This window comes from Hippopotamus amphibius, chromosome 12 (assembly GCF_030028045.1).
Source record: "Hippopotamus amphibius kiboko isolate mHipAmp2 chromosome 12, mHipAmp2.hap2, whole genome shotgun sequence".
Taxonomy (NCBI): domain Eukaryota; kingdom Metazoa; phylum Chordata; class Mammalia; order Artiodactyla; family Hippopotamidae; genus Hippopotamus; species Hippopotamus amphibius.
Genome location: NC_080197.1, coordinates 48,693,799 through 48,717,639, shown reverse-complemented (window position 1 = coordinate 48,717,639; position 23,841 = coordinate 48,693,799). Strand labels below are relative to the sequence as shown.

Genomic DNA, 23,841 nt, shown 5'->3' with positions numbered 1-23,841 from the left:
CAACAGGTAAATGGATAAACTGTGGCATAATCATACAATGGAATATTATATAGCAATGAGAATCAATGAACCAAACTATGTGTAATAACATGGATAAATCTCACAGCTATAATGTGGCATGAAAGACAGCAGGTGCCTAAGACTATATTATCCTGTATAATTCCACTTATATGCAGTTTGCAAACAAGTACAATTATTCCCGTGGAGTAAGAATTCAGGATTAGTGGTTACCCTTGGTGGGGCAGTGGCTGGGAGGGGTCGGGTGTGGGACTAGGGTGGGGGAACAGGTAATGTTCTATTTTTTGATTGGGTGGTGGTTATACGACTTTGTGAAAATTCACTGAACTGTACACTTGAGATAAGTGCACTTTTCTGTATGTATATTATACTCCAATGAAAACGTACTTAAAAATACTTTATATCACTAGTGTAAATGAAAAGCCAACATCTATAGTCTTAAATAGAAGACAAAAAAATAAATACAAAGAGAATAGAACATTATTAAATTCTAGGTCCATTATTAAATTCTAGGTTGACTCCTGATGTGAAGACTCTGACCCTGAAGACCTCTCTCCTTGTTTAGACAGGGTGAGTAGCAAATGGTGGGTAAGGTTACAAGACACATTGTCATCAGGCTGCCTGCATCGCAGAGCCATCAAGCCTTAACAGAACCACACAATAGTCCAAGGCTCCAGGTGTGGTCTACAGTCACCATGGAAGGGGCCCTGTTCTTGTGCAAATAGGTTTTTACACTTACTGGGGAGCTTTAGTTTACCACCAAAGACTCAAGTTTTCACAGTGGGTGTCAGGGAGTTGTTTGGGTTCCTTCAGGGATCCCCATTTCTCCTCCTCTTGCAGGAAGGGGCCATTACAAGTTGAATGATCAGAAGAACTGAGATGGGGACTTCCCTGGTGGTGCAGTGGTTAAGAATCTGCCTGCCAATGCAGGGGACATGGGTTTGATCCCTGTTCCAGGAAGATCCCACATGCCGCAGAGCAACTAAGCCCATGTGCCACAACTACTGAGCCTGCATGCTGCAACTACTGAAGCCCATGCACCTAGAGCCTCTGCTCCACAAGAAGAGAAGCCACCTCAATGAGAAGCCCTCACACCACAAATGAAGAGTAGCTCCCAGTCGACACAACTAGAGAAAGCCCGTGTGCAGCAAAGACCCAAAGCAGTCAAAAATAAATAAGGAAATAATTAAAAAGAAAAAAAAAAGAAAAAAAAAAAAGAAAAACTTAGATGGTCAGACAACCCAGTTCAGCCATTTAGTGGTGATGCAACACAGAGGGTTTCAAATGTAGAGAAATATTAAAGAAGCAGCAACTTACTGATCTGTTCCACTAACTTGAGCATCACTCCCCCAACGTGCAGGTCTCCAGACACTCTCAGTGTGACGTCTTTCTGCTCCTCTTCATGTGGATGGTCAACTCGGACCACGAGCTCCCAAGAAGCAGACGCAAAGCCACTGGATGAGAGCATCGTGGCAAACGCAGGTGTCTTTGCGGAAAGAGCCAGACAGACGAGAAAGTGACTGGGCTTTGCCAAGCAGACCCTGCAGAACAAAACTTTTTTCCCCCCATTTTAGCCCCCTCTTCAAAAATGCTGTAGGGTTCCTGATATTAAATTCAGCATCTTAACTTTAAAGACAAAAAATCATAAAAATGATCTCAAGCCTTCTAAATTTATGTACTTCACCTTTCCACCCTCCCAGGTCCACCTGGCTATTTATTTTCTGTGCCTCCTCAATGCATCCATCCATCTCTACTGACTTTTCTTGACCTTCTCTGAACTATTTTAGCAATAGGCATCATGGCAGTCCTTGACCCTTAAAAAAAAATCAACTTTATGGGAGTATAATTTGTATACAATAAAATGCATTGAATTTAAATGTACACTTTGATGCATTCTGTTGTATGCAAATTATACCTCAATAGAACTGATTTTAAAAAAGGATGTCATTAAAACCTTTCTCTCTAATATATATACATATATATTACTACATTCTTCCCATAAATACTGATGACATCTTCCAGTATGAAAATTCAAAAAATAAAAATAGAGCAAAATAGTTTCTTTTCTTAGTCATATAACATGTAGTTTTATCTTAAGCACATAGAGATATGAGCCATTAATAATTATTGCCACATATTTGATTTACTTGAGTTACTATTTTATATCATATAAAAGTTGATAAATAAGTGCATCAAGTAAGTTTTTGGACACATCTCTGGCAAAAGATTTAAAACAGGAGTGACAGACATACAAGCCCACTCTTCTTCAAAGTACAGATGGGGTGAGAACATCAAACCCATAGTGTTCCCCTCATGGAGGAACTATGATGAAAGAAGCTAAGCAGTATCAAAACTGAGTGTTTGGAGGGTAAAAGGAACACTGGAATTCCAAATTGAAAGAAACTTAAAATGTCAGCTCTTTCTTATATAGAAAGCAAATAATACTATCTCTCTTGGCTATTTTGAGATTTAAAATTAAAAAAAAGTCATTTAAGTGATACAGCTTTCTCACTTTGCTAGGTAAAGACAGCTTATGAGAAATCTGTTTTCATAAGGCCTATTTTTGATAACCATGAGTGCACGCCAACAGCCCAGGAAACGGCTTCTCTAATGGAAAGTGCACATGAACCCTGAGGACCTTATTACTATGCAGGTTCTATTCAGCAGGATCTTATTAACATGTAGGTTCTAGTCAGCAGGTCTGGGGTGGATGTGGAGAGCTTGCATTCATAACAAGCTCCAGCTGATGTTGGTCTTCCTCTCATACTCTCAAACTGCAACAGCCAGTTGAAAAATTAGCTCTAGGACTCAGTTCCTCCCTTCAACCTAACTAGGTCACTTATTAAGCCAGGACGATGCTGACCTCTGAGGAACCTTATTTTTAATAATAAGAAATAATTATGATAAAACTCTGCAGAAAGTGGGCATAGAGGGTACGTACCTCAACATAATAAAGGCCATATATGATGAACCCATAGCTAACATCATACTCAATGGTGAAAAGCTGAAAGCATTTCCTCTAAGATCAGGAACAAGACAAGGATGCCCACTCTAGCCACTTTTATACAACATAGTATTGGAAGACCTAGCCACAGCAATCAGACAAGAAAAAGAAATAAAAGTAAGGCAAACTGGAAAGGAAGCAGTAAAACTGTCACTGTTTGCAGATGACATGATACTATACATAGAAAATCCTAAAGATGCCACCAGAGAACTACTACAGCTAATCAATGAATTTGGTAACGTTGCAGAACACAAAATATATACATACAGTAATCTGTTGCATTTCTATACATTAACAATGAACTATCAGAGAAATTAAGGAAACAATCCTATTTACCACTACATCAAAAAGACTAAAATACCTAGTAATAAACCAATCTAAGGAGGTAAAAGATCTATACTTGGAAAACTATAAGACACTGAAGAAAGAAATTGAAGACAACACAAACAGATGGAAAGATATACCATATTCATGGATTGGAAGAATTAATATTGTTAAAATGAGCATACTACCCAAGGCAATCTATAGATTCAATGCAATCCCTTCCAAAATACCAAGGATGTTTTTCATAGAACTAGAACAAATAATTTTAAAATTTGTATGGAAACACAAAAGACCCTGAATAGGCAAAACAATCTTGAAAAAGGAGAACAGAGCTGGAGGAATCATGCTCCCTGACTTCAGACTATACTACAAAGTTATAGCAATCAAAACAGTATGGGACTGACACAAAAACACACACATAGATCAATGAAATAGAACAGAGGTGAAGGGGAAGCCGGGATGAAGTGAGAAAGTAGCACTGACATATATACACTACCAAATGTAAAATAGATAGCTAGTAGGAAGCTGCTGCATAAAACAGGGAGATCAACTTGATGATGGGTGATGACTTAGAGGGGTGGGAAGGAGTCGCAGGAAGGAGGGTATATGGGGATATATGTATAAATACAGCTGATTCACTTTGGTGTACAGCAAAAACTGGCACAACAGTGTAAAGCAATTATATTCCAATAAAGAGCTTTAAAAAAAAAATAACCCACGCACTTATGGTCAATTAATCTACAACGATGGAGGCAAGAATATAAAATCGAGAAAAGACAGTCTCTTCAATAAATGGTGCTGGGAAAACTGGACAGCTACATGTAAAAGAATGAAATTAGAACACTCTCTAACACCATATACAAAAATAAACCCAAAATGAATTAAAGACCTAAATGTAATCAGAAATCATAAAACTCCTAGAAGAAACCATAGGCAGAACACTCCTTGACATAAGTCGTAGCAATATTTTTTGGATCTGTCTCCTAAAGGAAATAAATAAAAGCAAAAATAAATGAGACCTAATTAGACTTAAAAGCTCTTGCACAGCAAAGGAAACCATACACAAAATGAAAAGACAACCTGTGGAATGGGAGAAAATATTTGTAAAAGATGAAACAGACAAGGGATTAATTTCCAAAATATACAAACAGCTTATACAGCTCAATTAGAAAAACAAAACAACCCAACCCATTCAAAAAGTGGCAGAAGATCGAAATATACATTTCTCCAAAGAAGACATAGAGATGGCCAACAGGCACAGGAAAAAATGCTCAACATTGTTAATTATCAGGAAAACGTAAATGAAAACCACAGTGGGATATCACCTCATACCTGTGAGAATGGCTAGCATCAAAAAGACTACATACAACAAATGCTGGTGAGGATGTGGAAAAAAGGGAACGCTCATACACTGTTGGTGGGAATGTTAATTGGTGTAGCCACTGTGGAAAACAGTACAGTGGTTTCTCAAAAAACTAAAAATAGAACCACCATATGACCTAGCAATTACACTCCTGGATATATATCAAAAACAAAACAAAACAGAAAAACTGAAAACACCAATTAGAAAAGATATATGCACCCCAATGTTCATAGCAGCATTATTTACAATATCCAAGTTATGAAGCAACTTCAGTGTCCATCAACAAGTGAGTGGATAAAGATGTGGAATGGAATACTACTCAGCCATAAAAAGGAATGAAATTTTGCCACTTGCAACAACATGGATGGACTTGGAGGGTATTATGCTAAGTGAGACAAGTCAGACAGGGAAAGGCAAATACTGTACAATATCACTTATATGTGGAATCTAAAAAATAAAACAAACTAGTGAATATAACAAAAAGGAAACAGACTCACAGATACAGGGAACAAACTAGTGGTTACCAGTGGGGAGAGGGAAGGGGGGAGGGGCAAGATAGGGGTTGGGGATTAAGAGACACAAACTACTATGTATAAAATAAATAACCAACAGGGATGTATTTTACAGCATAGGGAGATATAGCCAATATTTTATAATAACTATAAATGGAGTATAACCTTTAAAATTGTGAATCACTGTTGTATACCTGTAACGTAATATTGTACATCAACTATATCTAATAAAAAAAGTTTAAAAAATTATAAAAAGCAATAACTAAATCACCAATATCATACCAGTTTTGTGTCCATATGAAACTGTTCACATTTGTAAACAAAAAAGAATCACAAAATAGATAAATGCTGCAAACCTAAACAGGTTTAGGACAGATTTCATGTGTTCAACTCAAATTCGAGCGTTCAGAGGTAGCTCCTTTATGTTTTCACGACTAGAAGGATCCTAATGATGTAATGTTTGTACCTCCTGTGCACAGAGGTACACATAAGACCTCCTGCATGGGCAGTGCCATGCAGTGATTATATTGGGCGTAACCATCCGCTTCACTGTCATCATCAGCCTCAGGTGTCACTTATTAGGTACTAACCGAGCGATGTACTCTGCCATAACTACTATCCTCGGGCTATCTCCTTCATCTTCTCAGCAATCTCATTTAGAAATGAAGAAACTCAGACTCAGAAAGGTTGGGCAATTTATCAAAAGTCACACAGCAAGTTAGATGGTGGAGTGCAAACAGAAATCCAGGTTCTAACTCCAAATTCTTAACGAGCACCCTGGGACTGTCCTTGATAATATTGCAATGCCAACAAGAAACAGCTCGAAGCTATGAGCTAAACTCTCAGTACCTCCACTAAGCATTTCTACTAACATAAATCTTTCCCAGTTAGAAGACAGTAAAGATACCTCTCTCACAGACAAACTCATAACATGGCACTGCAGAATATGACTTTAAGATCCTTACAATTTCTAAAATGCTATGATTTGAGGTTTTGTTACTTAAAACGTTTTGTATATAAAGAAAATAACCTTATTTTTAAGGTGACTCCTTACTGCTTGTTTTGTGAGCAGAGGGGTTTTTTCTTTTCCTAACCTGGGCAATCAAAACACTTCTCATTTAGGCAATAGATGGTGCTTCTCTTACAACGAAATTCAGGCTCAAATTAGACAGTCTGGTTTCCCCACATTCCTCTCTTATCTTTTCTGCGCCTTCCTTTCTGAGTGAACGTCTCATGTTCAGCAAGATGTTACTTGTTGAGCAAAGCCTCAGACTTCAACTGGGAAAGCACATCTAAGTTAAAGACCAGAACAAGAAGCAAAGTGCACCAGCAGACCTGCCTTCCCTGGGGAAGCCCAGTTGCCCACTTCCTCGGGTCCTTTATAGAAAACTCAATCAAGACAGACAGACAGACACAGACAGGCTGGCCGACAGAAAGACGGGGAAACAGACCCAACGCTTCCCCTGGAAGATCACAGAGTGAGTGCGTGCGAAGACCACTGGCCCGTCTTTTGCCAGCTCTGCCTGGTCCTGGGGCCCAGGGGCGTGTGGTGGGTGGGTAGAAACCCGCCCCTTACCCCCGTAAAGGCGGTACCCACGGCTGGACGGAGAGTTTATTTTGAGCAGCCAGATGCGCAAGGCCGGAGAGGGTGGTCACAAGCCGAGGACGCGATTTTTAATTCAGCAGCCATTCAAGTGCGTGGCGCGGGGGTCTCGGGAACCAGCGGTGCCCCTCGCAGCCTCCCCTGCCCTCCTGGTCCCGGGCCCTCCGCACCCACCTCCTTTCCGGGGCCTGCGGTGTGCGGTCTCGCGGTCGGGCACGTGCAGCGCGACCCCCTGGAGACCCGCGCAGAGGCCACCCAGGCCGAGCCGGGGGCGCGCGGCGGCGGCGGCTGCTCCGCTAGGCTCGGCGGGCGAGGGCTGCGCGCGGACCTGCCGCCTAGACTGGCGCCCGCCTCCGCCGCCCCGTCTCCGCCCCGCGGCCCCTGGGGCACAGCCGGCCAGCACCGCGGGCAGGCGGCTGCACGCCCAGCCCCTGCCTGCCAGCTCCCGCTGCCCGCGGAGGGGGCGCTCCGCAGACTGTACGTGCAAAGGGTGGTTGCCGGGCCGCTGCGCGGCCGGAGGGCGGGAAGAGCGCAGCGCGGACGCTCAGCCCTGTGCCCCTCTTGCGCCCTCTCATCCCGCACCCCCTCCCTTAGCCCGCCTCCAGTTTCCCGCTTCCCCGAGGCCCGCCCGGGACTAGCCCGGTGATTAAGGGCCTGCTCCTTCCCCCGCCTTCCGGGGTGGGTGTGACCCCCGAGCCCCGGCTCCAGGCGGGAACAACGCCTCGGCTCTAGGGAGCCTTGGAGGGCCTGTGGTCGCCAGGTGGGAGAAACAAAAGCGGGTCATCTCTGAGTAAGAGGGTGGCGTAAACCCCCAAACACGCGCGATGGAAGACCCCGAGGCCCCAAGGCCACGCCCCTGGCGGAAGTCTGGGTGGCTCACCTCGGATTCATCACCCAGCCCCGCCGGTCACCTTCCTGTTGGATTCGCTTCCGAAGAGAGCAGGAAGGGTGGGTGGCCTTGGGAAAGTGACACAACCTCTCCAAGCCGCCTTCGCCCAAATGACACACTTTTGTTGAGTGTTTACTACGCATCAGGCCTGGGGCTGAGCTTTGAGGTTGTAACATAGACAGGAAATTATAATTTTTCTCATCTGTAGAGTAGGTAAAGGGATGGAATTCCCACCACCAGAATTGCATTCAGTCCATGGAGGAGTTGCATGCAGTATAATACAGTCTTTTGCGATTTGCATCAAGTGCATAAAGCTTTCAATAACTTAAATATTAATTTAAAATGTTATAAAATTCAGAAGTGGAATCCTTGTTTTTGCTTGGACATTACCATATTCAGCCATTATTATGGTTTTGAAAGTACTTTACATTTAATTTTAAAAGGTCAGTTGAACAACCGTCAGCGAATATGGGATATTATAATTAAAATGATTAAAAATTTGAAGCTGAATTTCTTAATTTGGTAGAGTTTGTCAGCTATAGGAATGTGGTCAGCTGTCATCTGGTCTGTCTTCTCTGCATGCCCAGTACCAACTGAGCAAATATGCACTTATTTGGGGCAGAAAGTGTCTGAGACTTGCTTTCTGGAGACTGAGCATGGCTGATTAGACCGTAGAGTGTCTTCAGGATCTTGGATGTGATCATGAAGTAGTAATGACTTTCTTTACACCAAATTGTTTTTCCATTTTAGTTGAAAATATCTGGATGGAGCTAAAGAATTTAACTGGTTTTAAGCTTTCTGCTTGGCCTAAATTCTTTTATAGCTTTTAATTAAAATATTATATATTTATATGCAAGACACAGGTCATAAATATACAGCTGCTGCGTTTTCACATACTGAACACACCTGTGTAAGGAACATCCAGGTCAAGAAACAGGACATTGCCAGTCCCCAGAAGCCCCCTAATCCCACCTTTCAGTTATTACCACCCCTCACCAAGAGTAACCATTATCCTGACTTCTGATCCTCAGATGGATTTTGCTGGTGTTCGTACGATATGTAAATGGAATTGGATGGTATATACTGTTTTGTGTCTGGTTTCTTTTGTTCAGCATTGTTTTTGAGTTTCATACACATTGAGTATCCTAGGCTCTTTTTTTTTTTTTTTTTTTTTGTACTATCAGGTCCAACTCATCCCCTAAGGTTCTGATTAGAAGTGTGTTAGTCTCCGGCCGTACCACCCTGAACGCGCCGGATTTCGTCTGATCTCAGAAGTGTGTTAAAAAGTATGTTCTGGACTTGAAAATTTCATGCATATACAAGCAAGCAATATTCACCTGAATCCCTCTTGAAAAACAAGCAGAACAACACTTTGAGCCTGTTATTTAATCTGTACATTTTCATCAAGCAATGAATATGCTTATTTATTCATTCCGCCACTGTGTTACTGTGAGCTAGACACCAAAACAAGTGCTGAAAATACTCAGATTAGGCACAGACTTTATCTTCAGATCATAATATGATGCTAAGGAATACAGAGGAGGGGTGTGTACCTCCCCCAGGTGTGTGGCGTGGTGGGGAGTGTGAGAAAAGGCTTCAGAGAGGAGATGGGTTTTGAGATGGAATTGGAAGCTTGATAGTTGCCTATAATAATCTGTAGTCTCTAGAAAAATATTCTAAGGTATTTTTTAATTAGCAGGTAGTTATTGTGCTTCAGGAGATGTACTTCCTGACCTCAAAAATTTCCATGCACACAGTACAAATATTGAAATAATACTATTATCAGATACTTATATACGGCAAAGCTGGCCTGAGAATTGTTACCCTTAATAGGTAAGTTAGTCATGTCTGCATAATCATGTGCGGCATGAGCATGTAACAGAAAAGAACAAACCAGAAATATACATGATAGCCCATTCACAAGGCTCTGCCTCCTTTTAAAGATATAACAGTATTCATTCATGCAGAGATGAAAAGCTGTGGAACAGAGGTTTACAGGAACATGGGGACCTGACCTACACAGACAACTCTAAGTACAAAGGATTCCAGCACCGAGAAGTTTGAAAAAACCAGCCACATCCCTCCTCTTAGTATAAAAGAAGCCTGAATTCTAACTCTGGGAAGATGGTTCTTTGGGACACTAGTTCACCATCTTCTTAACCTGCTGGCTTTCCAAGTAAAGTCGCTATTCCTTGCCCCAACAGCTTGTCTCTCGACTTATTGGCCTGCTAGTGTGGCGAGCAGTATGAAGTTGGACTTGGTAACAAGTACACAGGAATGGATGAGCGCTATGGCCATGCTCTTGATCACTGAAGAGAAAAGGGAAGTAAACTAGTGGAGGGTCTTTGACTGTGCTAGCTACTTTAACTTGTTAAGCACAAGTGAGTTTCTTCCTCTAACACCTTTCCACTTCCACCAGATGAGCCCTCAAAGTTTAAGAAATTCTATATAATTAACTTAGAATGAGAAAGCTGCTGGAAGGAGAAAAAAGGTGGAGTTTTTTTTGTGATTGATGGTTTTATTTGACAAAATGAATAGGCCATTATGCAATGTAAATTTCTGTATTGTGTATTCAGCTTATAAACATTCTACAAGTCTGGCAACTAAGAAATGGCAACAGTCACCGAAAATGTGTTTTTGTTTTCACTGAGTTCTTGGGACTCAGGAGCTGTGTTCATGTGTGGACAATGTGTTCTGCTTAGTGCAAAGAAGCAGAATGTGCCTATTATAGCTACACCCTCCTTTCCAGCTGGACTGATAATGAGCACTTTCTATGCCCAGGCACGTTCTAAAATGTTCCCCTGAGAGGGTGGAGAGGTGTGTCCTGGTGTGTTGACAGGCACCACGTGAGGAGGAGCAAAGGAGGCCTTGTTGGAGGCTGCCGTTGAGAGTGAGAGGAGCCAGAGAGATGGTTTCTCCCTCCCTCCCCTCCCCACCCTCTTTCTTTCTTCTTCCTTCCTTAGTATCCATCTCAATCAAAGGGTACAAAAGAATATACACAGACAATTAAGTCATTGTCCTCTCCTGATAATAAAGTTCCCTTCCCCAGAGAAAGCTGTTACTAGTTTCCTCTTGAACCAAAAATAGTCTTTGCACATAGATTATTTAGCTTTTATACAAGTGATAATATTCTATACATATTCTTTTCCGTGTTTTGTTTCCTCACTTTAAAATATCTTAGTTTTCCTAGTGGACATGGCTGCCTACCACCCTTGGAAAGTCCTCTTTGTATTTGTAGAGATTCTTATGTATTATTCCAATCTAGACATCAGAACTCAAATTCCCAGCCTCCCTTGCAGCTAGGGCACAGGCCCTTTTGCTTGGGTATGCACAGACACAACTTTAATTTGGAAGTGAGTGAGAAAACCATAATCCAAAAAGAAGCATGTACTACAATGTTCATTGCAGCACTATTTACAATAGCCAGGACATGGAAGCAACCTAAATGTCCATCAACAGATGAATGGATAAAGAAGATGTGGCACATATATATAATGGAATATTACTCAGCCATAAAAAGCAATGAAATTGAATTATTTGTAGTGAGGTGGATGGACCTAGAGTCTGTCATTCAGAGTGAAGTAAGCCAGAAAGAGAAAAACAAATACAGCATGTAACTCATATATATGGAATCTCAAAAAATGGTACTGATGAACCCAGTGACAGGGCAAGAATAAAGATGCAGACATAGAGAACAGACTTCAGGACATGGGGTGGAGGGGGCTGTGAAGGGGAAGCTGGGACGAAGTGAGAGAGTAGCATAGACATATATATACTACCGAATGTAAAATAGATAGCTAATGGGAAGCTGCTGCATAACACAGGGAGATCAACTTGATGATGGGTGATGACTTAGAGGGCTGGGATAGGGAGGATGGGAGGGAGTCACAGGAGGGAGGGGATATGGGGATATATGTATAAATACAGCTGATTCACTTTGGTATACAGCAAAAACTGGCACAACAGTGTAAAGCAATTATATTCCAATAAAAAGCTTAAAAAATAAAATAAAATAAAATAAAATAAAATAAAATAAAGAGTGGGGTGTTCTCTGGGAAGGAGGAGGAATTAGAGACTCTGAGGTTGTCACATCTCATCCCAGTGAAGGAAGATTGTGCTTGCCTCTCCTCCTTTTTTGCTCACAGGTAAGGAACCAAAGAAGGGGAGGAATTGTCACTTAGGTGAACCTGTAGGAATTTTTTAACTTTTTCAGACTGCACCACAGGAAAAATGTGACAGTTTACACCCAGGTTCTTAGGAAAAGGGTCACAGTGAATTATTTCCAAATCCCAGTGCAGGTATAGGGTGCTCCAGAAATATTGGAATGATTTCTGTCCTGCTTTCTAGTAATATATGTTCAATAAACACTATTTATTATTTATAGTAGCAGGTATGATTTTGAAAAATCCAAATTGCTGTGTGTGAGAATAGTCATAGTCCTTTATTTTTCTAAATCTAACTTCATTAATGTAGTGGTTCCCTTTGGGAAGGGAAGAATCAAGATTGTGTAAATAGATAATGTGGGGGTTTCTCATATACCTGTACTATTTATTGAATAAAAATTCCTAGAATAAGAAAAAAAACCTAACTTCATATTTTGATTTTTGGTTAAAGATAGTTGATTGGCTACTCATATTTATCTTTTCTTCCTATTGACTCCCTGCTAAAATTATAGTATAGGCATAAAAAGGCATAAACCTACAATGATAGGAGAAAGGCCATCAGCCAGTAAGATGTTTCAAGATTTCATAGAAGACAGAAAATTGAAGAAGGAGTGGTTAGTAATGAAGCAGAGCCGTGAAATCTGCAGTCTGGGAGTTGTGAAAATGGAAACATAACTGAGGCTTTCCAGAATATTCTCAGCAAAACTCAGGTCCTGGAAATGCCAGCTACGGCAGACAGTGGATATGAAATGTGTTGTCAAAAACAAGGGAATAGGGGCTTCCTAGGTGGCACAGTGCTTAAGAATCCACCTGCCAATGCAAGAGACATGGGTTTGATCCCTGTGCCAGGAAGATCCCGCATGCCGTGGAGCAACTAAGCCCGACTGCCACAACTATTAAGCCTGTGTGCTGCAACTACTGAAGCCCACGCATCTAGAGGCCATGCTCTGCAATAAGAGAAGCCACCGCCAAGAGTAGCCCTCACTCGCAGCAACTAGAGAAAGCCTGTGTGCAGCAATGAAGATCCAACACAACCAATTAAAAATGTATGAATGAATGAATGAATGAATATTATGTATTACATAATCCCAGTTAAAAAAAACCCCAAAAAACAAACCAAAAAAAGGGAATGAAAAGAAAGTCTCTATAAAGAACCGGCAGCTCCCTCACTGTCGCATTCAGGGTGAGTATATGGCTGTAAGATCTCCACCCTGCTGGCCCAAATCCAGAGGGCTCTGCTCTTTAGAAGTTAAATGTCTCCTTTGAAAAGTTTACTTGGTGTAAAGGCCAACTCCCTACTCAATTACCCTAAAGCAAAGCTATCAGTGAAACCTCCCAAATAGATCAAAAAAGCTATATACTCATCTCAAATGCTGTCAAACAGCTAAGGAAATCCTCCAATATGAGAGAAACAAAGTTTAAAAAATCCTTATTTTATTTTTTTTTTGCAGTTTTATTGAAATAATTGACATGAGAAAATTTAACACAAAAAAATGAGTAAAAAGATAAGAAACCTTAGAGGGTGAATACAAGAGAAGGGCAAAAATACAATGGGATAAATTATCATAGGCCTGTGGCCTAGACCTGTGTGAGAATGTGCCCAGAGATGAGGAACATGAACCTCTAGTTTAAAGAGTTTACTGGATACCCATCAAATACATAAGAAATAGCTACACCAAAGTGCAGCATTGTGGAATATAAGATCACTGTGGAAATATAAAAATCTAAAAGCTGTTAGCAAGAAAAACCAGCTTATCCACAAAAGAACCCCAATGAACTTTCTATACCCAGTCAGACCATCAGTCAAATATGTTTCAGACATGCTGGGACTCAGAAAATTTAATTCTCACAAAACCTGTCTTAGAAACATTCTCAAAATGAGCTTCAGAAAACAAGGAAGTGAATCAAGAGAGAGGAAGACCGAGGATGCAGGAAAGAATTCAGAAAAGCCAAGGAGACTGGCTGCCCTGGGAGGAGGTCTCTGGGGCAAAAGAAGGCGTCACAGAATATCTGATGTTATGAAAAGTTTGGAAGAAGATTTGGGATATGGTAAAGGAAAACAGGGCAAGAAAAAATGAAGTCATTTAGAAAATTCAGGAGAGTAAATGGATGTAAAAAAGGAAATATAATTATAACTTTTTCAATTTTGAAAATTAATCTAGAAACAAAGCAAGTAAGGCTTAATTATAGTTATGAAACAGAATGTAAACAGTGTCAGTGTGGCATGATAAGAAAGATATTTGGTCTTTATCTTGTTCCTGACAGTTTCTAAAACGCTTGGAATTTCCTGAGTGATAAGGGTGACAGGAGTGTCTTTTGTTGTAACTGGTGACTCTTGGCAGGGCCCTAGGTAGCCTCAGGCTGGGGGCTGTTTGTCAGAAAGACCAGACCTTGTTTAAAATCTTGGAACTTTCAGTACTACCCTCTAATCTCCAGGAGCCGTGAGTTAATCACCGACTGCCACAATCATGCCTATGTAATGAAACCTCCATAAAAACCCTTCAGTGACGGGTTTTGGAGAGCTTCTGAACTGGTGAACACATCCACATGCCAGAAGGGTGGTGCACCCCATCTCCACAGGGACGGAGGCCGCTGCAGCTGCCACCCTTCTGGACCTCACCATCAGTACCTCTTCATCTGCTTGTTCATTTGTAGCCTTTCTAATTAAATGGAGTAGTAAGTGCAACATTTTTCTGAGCTCTGTGAGTCTTTCTAGCAAATAATTGGGCATCGAGGGAGGGGGACGGTGGAACCCCCTGACTTTGTAACCAAGTCAGAGGGAGTACAGGTTACTTGGGGAAGCAATTCTTACAATTGGCATGTGAAGTGAGGGCAGTCTTGTGGGACTGAGCTCTTAAACCTGTGCGGTCTGCTGCTACTCCAGGTGGCTGGTGTCAGAACTGCACTGACTTGAAGAACACCCATTCTGTGTCAGAGAATTAGAGAATTGGTTGGGGAAAAAAACATGAGGCTTTTAGCATCTCTAATGTTTGCCTTCATCTATTCTCTCTTTCTTCCACCCCCTAACTCTGTCACTTGTGCCTTTATTTTTGCATTGTTTCACTAAACTAAAATAAAAATAAGTCTAGATATACCTTTTGGGAGGTGGGAGTTTTGTAAGAGAGCTTAATACACATCTATTACACTTGGAAGTCCACAGTTGATGTCTAAGATCGGTAAATTAAGAATTAGCAGTAGAAACATATTATATACAGTTGATTCTTATCATTCATGGGAATTACGTTCTATAAAGTTGCCACAAACAGTGACTTAGCCAAAAATGAACCATTGCTCCTAGGGGAAATATGCACACACACACACAAACATTCACACCTCACATAGATCATAATCTTAAATCTAAAAACAATGCATCCTGGTAGATTCTATTTTTAAAAATTTTCTGAGGTTCAGAAGTGTTACATGACTAACCCTAGGCTGTTCCACCAATAGATGCCAGAGCTGGGATTCACACTACATGCAAGTGACTTCAGGGCTGGAGATTTTTGCGGGACACTACAGTGCCCACTAATCTCCATCCTCTGGTCATCTCCACAGTGGAAGAAATTTTCACATATTGAGGAATGGGGAAATCATTCTGGCTTATAAATGATTTAGCTTAAACTTTATGATAACTATTTTTAAAAATTTATTTATTTATTTATTTATTGGCTGCATTGCGTCTTCGTTGCTGCTCACAGGCTTTCTCTAGTTGTGGTGAGCAGGGGCTACTCTTCATTGTGGTGCTTGGGCTCCTCATTGTGGTGGCTTCTCTTGTTGTGGAGCATGGGCTCTAGGCACGTGGGCTTCAGTAGTTGTGGCACACAGGCTCTATAGTTGTGGCTCACGGGCTCCAGAGCACAGGCTCAGTAGTTGTGGTGCACGGGCTTAGTTAGCGGCATATGGGATTTTCCTGGGGTAGGGATTGAACCCATGTCCCCTGCGTTGGCAGGCGGATTCTTAACCACTGAGCCACTTAGGAAGTCCCAACTTTAAAACAGCCTGTTTATGGTCTATCAAACAGACTTAGTATGTCTGCTTTCATCATTAAAGAAAAGAGTGCATTGACTAGAAGTAAAGAATGTCCATATTAAAAATAAAGATTAAATGCCTGTCTTCCTGGGATGGCAGTGCTGGTATTCCATCAATGATGAGATGCCTTTCCCAGGTTCCAAGGACATACTGACTCACTGTATATGTGCTGTGCGGATCTGTTTATTTTTGAAACCTTGAAGGAATGTATCCTTGACTTGTTTGATGTTCTTTGTTCTGACAAGATGTAAAACTGCTGAAAGCCGTGCTTCTCCAGAGCAGTTCCTCACTTTAATCTGAGAGGCTGTCTCCCCAGCTATAGTCCTCAATTTGGACCAAATAAAACTCTTTTCTATTCCTATTATAGATTGTTTATTGATTATTTCCAATGACATTGCCTGGCACAGCCAATAGGATAACAGAAAAATCCACCTGAGGTCACCTGGAGTTTACTTTGGACCAGCAATCAGTGCAAAGTATGGGCCCCGTGAACCCCTCAGCTTCACAGCACCTTTCAGGTGCTTTAGTGAGTTTTTCCTGAGATCTGGATCTCCTTGCATTACATGATGGTCCATTAATTTTATTTGAGCTGTTTATTTTAAGACTTGGAGTCTGAATAGGGTACAGGTACATCACCTAGTGAAAGGGACCTAGGGGAAAGTTACTAGGCAGAGAACCTAGAGGGAATTTCTAGGCAGGAAAAGCCTCGAACGAACTTTGGAGTGAACTGAGTTGGCTGACCTTTTTAAAAAAAGTGGCTTAAAATTGGAAATATTTGTCCTTTAGAGTAAAGTGAAACTTAAAAAAAAAAAAGAAATGGCAGAAATTGCGCTTTTAAAGCCTACCAGCTTCTGGACAGGCAGCCAGCCACTGGAATTCATTAGCTTCAAGTACAGTTGGTACACAGCCAATACTTGCGAGTTCTTATCTAGCTCTAAAATGGCCAGGATGGGACACTTTTGACATTCCCAAACTGTTTTTTGTGTGCATAGAGTAAGCTGGCTTGATAAAATAGCTTTTCAAAAATTCTGATCCTGAGAAGCAAAAGCACTCTGAGGAGAATATTTGAAATTATAACTCTTACCACGTCCTTGAAACGTAAACAGAGCCCACTTCCCTGAGACTACAGCCCTGGCTCAATTAGTAGAACCTAAAACAAACAAACAAACAAACAAACAAACAAACAAAAAAGAGAAAAGAGGCCTTTTAAAACTCAAGCAGGAAAACTAGGAGATCTCTGCCTGTGTCTAGCTGGGTGCATGTATGTGTGTACATTATAAATGTGATGATATAAAAATTAATTTGTAAAAGAGCTCTGCTAATTGACTTAAATACAAGCACTTACAAATCAAGTTCATCCCTCCCTCCTTCCTTCCTTCCTTCCTTCCTTCCTTCCTTCCTTCCTTCCTTCCTTCCTTCCTTCCACAGGCGTGCCCACAGGGGCTGGTACAGCCAGAGGAGGCCTTGGAGGGGGGCGATGCTCAGCCCTCCTGGACCCATGCAGCCAGAGGAGGCCCTGTCAGGGGAGGTACATGGGCCACCAGGACCTGTGCAGTCCATGGAGGCTTTGGGGGTGGTGCTTGGGCCCACCAGGACCCATGCAGCCCTTGGCAGCTTTGGCAGGGGCAGGGCCCAGGCCTGGGACCTGCTCAGCAGGAGGAGGCTTTGTTGGGGTGGCACGCAGGCTGCCAGGACCCATGGGGTCTGTGGAGGTGTGGAGGGGGCAGTACTCAAGTCTGCCAGACCCTCATGGCTGGAGGAGGTTCTGGTGGCGGTGGGGCTCAGGCCCGGGACCCATGTGACCTATGGAGGCTTTGGTAGGGGTGGGGCTCAGGCCTGGCACCCTAGCAGGCTCACCAGGGCCTGAGTGGGTGGGGGAGACCCTGGTTTGAGGGGTGGGTGAGCCCACTCAGGTGTGTAGCCCTGCCACTGCCCAAGGAGGCCAGGCAGGAGGGTAGGGAAGTGCTCTGCAATGGCAGCCCTGCCCTTTGTATGCCAGTCAACAATGGTGCCTTCCCTAGTGGCCCAGGCTTCCTCCACCAAGCTTCCCGGCCATGGGCCCTTCCCTCCTGCTGCCCCACGCTGCCTCCCCACCACCAACAGCCATCCCCTTCCCAGGTGCACCCTCCAAATCCCTCTCTCTGGCAGCCAGCCCTCCTCCCCACCAGGAGATACAACTCAGGCTGGGGTGCACAGGGTTGCAGCACAGACCTGCTAGGGTGCAGGCTTCCATAGGCATGCCCACAGGGGCAGGCAGAGCCAGAGGAAGCCCACTCTGTCCTGCCCTCCACAGACCAGCGCCGTGTTCCCCTCTGATACCCCAATCCCCTGAAGGTCCCTCTCTGTCCCCACTGATTCCCTCTCTGTGAATGGGCCCTTCTGATCATGGGAACCTCTCTTCTCCCGTAGCACCACCTCAGGGGCAGCGGTCCTATTCCGCCTCCACTCCCCCCCTCTTCCCTTCCACATCCTACCTGGTTGCGTGGGGATTCCTCCCATTCCCTTAGGTGTCCAAGGTCCCCCACTAGTGCTCAGTAGATGCTCTGTGAGAACTGATCTGATGAGTTCTTGTTGTACTTCTGAGGAGACGTGAACTCCACATCCTCCTACTCCACCATCTTGACTCCACTTCCAAATCAAATATTTTTAAATGTAACAAAAAATTAACTACAAGCTTTTCTTAATTTTAATTTTAATTTTTTAAAAACTCTTTATTGGAATATAATTGCTTTACACTGTTGTGCCAGTGTTTAACTGCAAATTTTTGAAAGATCATGTGATCTAGGATTAATCTTTAATGAATGAAAACAAGTTTAAGTTGTTGGTTTGATTTATACAGACATGTCTTTAGAGATATCAACATTAAATATAATACTTTTACTTTACCTAGGTTTACTAAAAGTCAATAAGGTCATATTTTCTCTGTTATAAAATTTGTCAACAAGAAAATTAACTTGTAAGGTGATATTTTTGTAAGTAATTAATAGAGATAAATGGTATAAAAGTTTTTAGGTGGACTCTTTAAGGATAATTGTTTTGTGGTATGTCTACCTAAAAATAGTTTATCCAGACTTGAAACTTTATAGTTTTCCTAGATTAAGTTTAATGATGGGAATTCATTGAATATCCAGATTACTTCCAATTAAGGTAAAATACTAAAACACTAATTGCTAAGCAAGTCTAAATTTACCTACTTTTGTCTCCTTATTAGAGAAAAACTAGAGATGTTTGAGTTTGTTGGACACATATCTTGTATCCCATTGAGGGAAGAAATTATGTTATGACAAAATGTATGTTTTTAGAGATTATGGAATATGTTCACAAGTTTGCCAATCAGGAAATGCTGATATGACAAACAGTTCACAATTGCTTCCTTCTTGGTTTTTGCTAGAGATTAAAGTTTTTTAAAAGGTTAAAACTGATAATATACAGGTAATTAAACCTATCAGAAATAATAAGGGAAATATTTCAGTATACAATGAAAATAAGATGTGTATTTTCAGTAAGAGAAAGTATGAAGAATGGAAATGCATTTTGTTAAGGGAAAAGAAAGTGATTTTATCCTGGAGCATCTCAAAGAGAGATATTAAACTAATTAGGCTTATTCAGTATGTTATGTGTGAAGCATTGTCAAATAAAATGTAACTTTAAGTCTGCTTCATGTTATATCTATATAAGTATACATTATGTGTTCCAGAAATTACATGAAATTCCTGACATAAAATGTTATCTTGTTATCAAAATTGAGGTTTATGCTAAAGGGACTGAACTGAAGTATCAGATTACCCTAGCTGACTTTTATGCGAAGGCAACAATGACAATCTGTAAGGTTACAGAACATATAGATAAAATCCATTCCGCTTCTGCAAGAAAATTGGCCCCTCATTGTCAGGCTTTTGCCATCCTGATGTCTTTGTAACATGGCAACAGTCTGTTCCTAAATCAGAGAAATTAAGGTGGGTAAACAATAGCTGTGAATCAAACAGTTGGGGTTATGGGAAACCCAGGATGGCTGCTGGGTTCTTCCCAGCTCTCTGACAAACCCCTTTTTTCATGTGATGAGTTAAAGCCTTCTCTTTCTGCAAGGCTGATGATCTCACAATGATAAAGAAACTGTTAGAAAATGTGTTTTCCATGTGGAGAATATCTTCCACAATCTCCAATGACCATGGCATCCACTTCAGGCAAATCATATAAGTCTTAACAAAAAGTCTTGCAAAGTTCTTGAAATTATCACTGTCACTACCATCCTCAATCATCAAGCAAGGTCATTAAACTAACAAAAAAAACTGGACTTGAGCAGAACAAAAATTAATTGCATGGGATTGAACGAACTGGTAAATACAATTTTTTTATTATTTTTTAAATTAATTTATTTTATTGGTTGTGTTGGGTCTTTGTTGCTGCACACGGGCTTTCTCTAGTTGCGGCGAGCGGGGGCTCCTCTTCATTGTGGTGCACAGGTTTCTCATTACGGTGGCCTCTCTTGTTGCAGAGCACGGGCTCTAGGTACGTGGGCTTCAGTAGTTGCGGCACGTGGGCTCAGTAGTTGTGGCTCACGGGCTCTACAGCACAGGCTCAATAGTTGTGGTGCACCGGCTTAGTTGCTCCATGGCATGTGGGATCTTCCTGGGGCAGGGATCGAACCCATATCCCCTGCATTGGCAGGCGGATTCTTACCCACTGCACCACCTAGGAAGTCCTAAATACAACTTTTTATGACTTTTTGTCTGAAATATTACTGGCTTTTAATTTTTGTCTTCCAGACATAAGGGAGTCTTTCCTCTTAAGATAATTATAACTTATAGCAATTTTGTAAATTATATCTTTGTAAGCAGACAGAAGCATTTATCTTTCCTCTCTACTTGATCCCTCCAGAATTTGGAGACTCTCAGGTTCCTAGCAGCATTTCCAGGTGAATAAGGAAGGCCACTTCCCAGCAGGTGCAGGAACTTCAAGATATTTTAGACCTTGAGAAGAGATGTATACACCTAAATCCGTAGGTTTTGCAGGCAGAATCTGATGGCAAGTCCTTGGCATGGATGTCTTGGTCTTTTTTTTTTTTTAATATTTATTTATTTGGCTGCATTGGGTCTTAGCTGCAGCATGGGGGATCTTTGTTGTGGCATGCGGGGTGTTTCGTTGCAGTGTGTGGATTCTTCATTGCAGCATGAGGGTTTCTCTAGTTGTGGCATGTGGGCTCCAGAGCACACAGTCTCAGCAGTTGTGGCACATGGGCTCTCTAGTTGTGGTGTAAGGGCTCTAGAGCTTATGGGCCCAGTAGTTGTAGTGTGCAGGCTTAGTTGCTCCGTGGCATGTGGGATCTTAATTCCCCAAGCATGGATCAAACTCACATCCCCTGCATTGGAAGGTGGATTCTTCACCACAGGACTACCAGGGAAATCTTGGCTCTCCTGGTCTTGAGAGGACTTTTTACCATTCTTTTTTTTTTCTTTTAATATTTATTTACTTGTGCTGGGTCTTAGTTGCAGCAGGTGGGCTCCTTAGTTGTGGCATGAAAACTCTTAGTTGTGGCATTCATGTGCGATCTAGTTCCTTGACCAGGGATCTGGTGAACCCAGGCCCCCTGCATTGGGAGTGCAGAGTCTTAACCACTGTGCTATCAGGAAAGTCCTTTGAGAGGACTTTTAAAAGATCAATTTAAGATTCCTCTTGAAAAGTTCCAGCAAAGCCAAATTTAAAGAATCTATAAGGTCAGTTCAACTTATGTAAATAATCAGGCCAAATTTATTGAAACCAGACTTATTTTGCAAAAAATTAGCCTTCATTTGACTATATTTGGTTAAAGTGAAGATAATTTAGAAAGAAAAATAATGTTTCCATAATATATCTTTGTAGATATTGAGGTTCTCTATTTACTACCTACATCCAAATGCCTCTTTGTTGCTATGTTACAATATTGTAAAGTTTATTGAGTTATTGAAAGGATACTCTAAGCTTGTTTCTGAAGCTGATCACAGTAATCTATCTTTGGATGAAGATCAGATGTCACATGACCTACATCCAAGAGATCATACTTACTAGAAAAGACATCATTTAAAGGACTCCCATCAACAGATGAATGGGTAAAGAAGATGTGGCACATATATATAATGGAATATTACTCAGCCATAAAAAGCAATGAAATTGAATTATTTGTAGTGAGGTGGATGGACCTAGAGTCTGTCATACAGAGTGGAGTAAGCCAGAAAGAGAAAAACAAATACTACATGCTAACTCATATATATGGAATCTCAAAAAATGGTACTGATGAACCCAGTGACAGCGCAAGAATAAAGATGCAGATGTAGAGAATGGACTTGAGGACACAGGGGGTGGCGGGTGAAGGGGAAGCTGGAACGAAGTGAGAAGGTAGCATTGACATATATACACTACCAAATGTAAAATAGATAGCTAGTAGGAAGCTGCTGCGTAACACGGGGAGATCAACTTGATGATGGGTGATGACTTAGAGGGCTGGGATAGGGAGGGTGGGAGGGAGTCACAGGAGGGAGGGGATATGGGGATATATGTATAAATACAGCTGATTCACTTTGGTATACAGCAAAAACTGGCACAACAATGTAAAGAAATTATATTCCAATTAAGAGCTTAAAAAAAAAAAGACTCTCCAACCTAGATGAAAAGATCATTATCAGGTATTCTTAAGTAGCTCATGTGCAGTGAAACCAATGGGAATTTACTCTTGAATTCATATTTCTGACTTAAGAAGTGCCTCTGCACAGGACTATTCTATGGAAAGGATTTCTGACCTCCACTGATACCCAGACCAGGACAAAAAGATAACAGCAATGGTAGACAGCTGACCCAAGAATCCAGGCTCGGCCTGCAAGACTCATCCTGCTAATTCAATTGTAGTGTTTACCAAATACTTGTCTCCCTATCCAAATTGGAAGTTATTGTTTTACTTGTAGCTATACTTTTGCCCCAATGTTCAGAATGGAAAGAAGATTCTTTCGTAAAGTTTTCACGCAATGTAGCTCTTGCGGGCAATCTGATTGTTGGATTTGTCATCAAATTCCTCCATCAGTATAGGACCAATCTGGCTCCTCATAATACCTATAACACTGACTTTTCAGAGGTTTCTAATGTTACCACCCACCTAGACCGACCTTCCTCTGGTCTAACCTTTCAGGTTCAAATTCTTCAACATGTTAATGTGTCTATCCTTTGTCTGATACTATCCCTGGTCCTTAGAGACCTGACACAACTTACCCTAGGATGCTGCACTCTGTTACGCACTTAATTAACAAATGTGTTAAAGAGAAAATGCAAGTAAATTATGCCAGCAACTCCCTTACATCAAATGCTGTGCAGGTGGCTTTTGGAAAGCCTGCAAGAGAAATGACCCATGATTTAAATACCGTGTTAACAAAACTTTCAGGTAATGAAGCTATCGGTGAGAGCACTCTGGGAGGGATCACTTGTGCTCCCCCATGTTTTGTCCTCATATGTGGTATTGGAAATGATCCACCTTCCTAAAGATGGACACATGGTCTTACAAGCTAGCAAATAGAAGGTTTATGTTTACTAGGATAATATGTTACTCCATTATCTATACATAAGTAAATAGATGAACATCCTTTCTCTCTTTCTTACATCTCTTCCAAGACATCCATGTTAGCAAGATATCAAGATACCTCATGGCAAAAGCTTTTGGCAGTCTTGGTTCCTAATGCAGGAGTATGTGTAAACAGATATGACTAGAAATCTATCAATCACTATTGGGAAAATAGTTGAGGAAACTGCAAAAAGCCATGCAGCATAACAGACATTCCTAAATTTCTTAGCCCACGTAATATTAGATAACAAAATTGCCTCATATTTTTGGTGGTTAAATAAGAAAGTATTTATGCTATTGCTCACACTACTTGCACTGATTTCAACAGCTCTGGAGAAGTAGAGGCACACACAC

The 23,841-nt window shown here is 41.5% G+C and overlaps 1 protein-coding gene across 7 annotated transcripts in view; it reads right to left on the bottom strand.

The window, feature by feature from the left end:
* FERMT1 (FERM domain containing kindlin 1) overlaps positions 1–7,793 on the bottom strand; it is a 56,234-nt gene extending 48,441 nt beyond the window's left edge. For 2 of the 7 annotated variants that reach the window (XM_057701517.1, XM_057701520.1), the window contains exons 1-2: positions 6,999–7,390; positions 1,336–1,504 (exon numbers count right to left, since the gene is read on the bottom strand). In XM_057701517.1, coding sequence (XP_057557500.1) covers positions 1,336–1,486 — 151 coding nt within the window. In that variant the 5' untranslated portion in view covers positions 1,487–1,504; positions 6,999–7,390. Of the gene's footprint in view, positions 1–1,335; positions 1,505–6,998; positions 7,392–7,704 lie in introns of those variants that run through there. The other 5 variants (XM_057701518.1, XM_057701515.1, XM_057701516.1 and 2 more) reach the window with 4 other exon arrangements.
* Between the last annotated feature and the right edge of the window lie 16,048 nt (positions 7,794–23,841).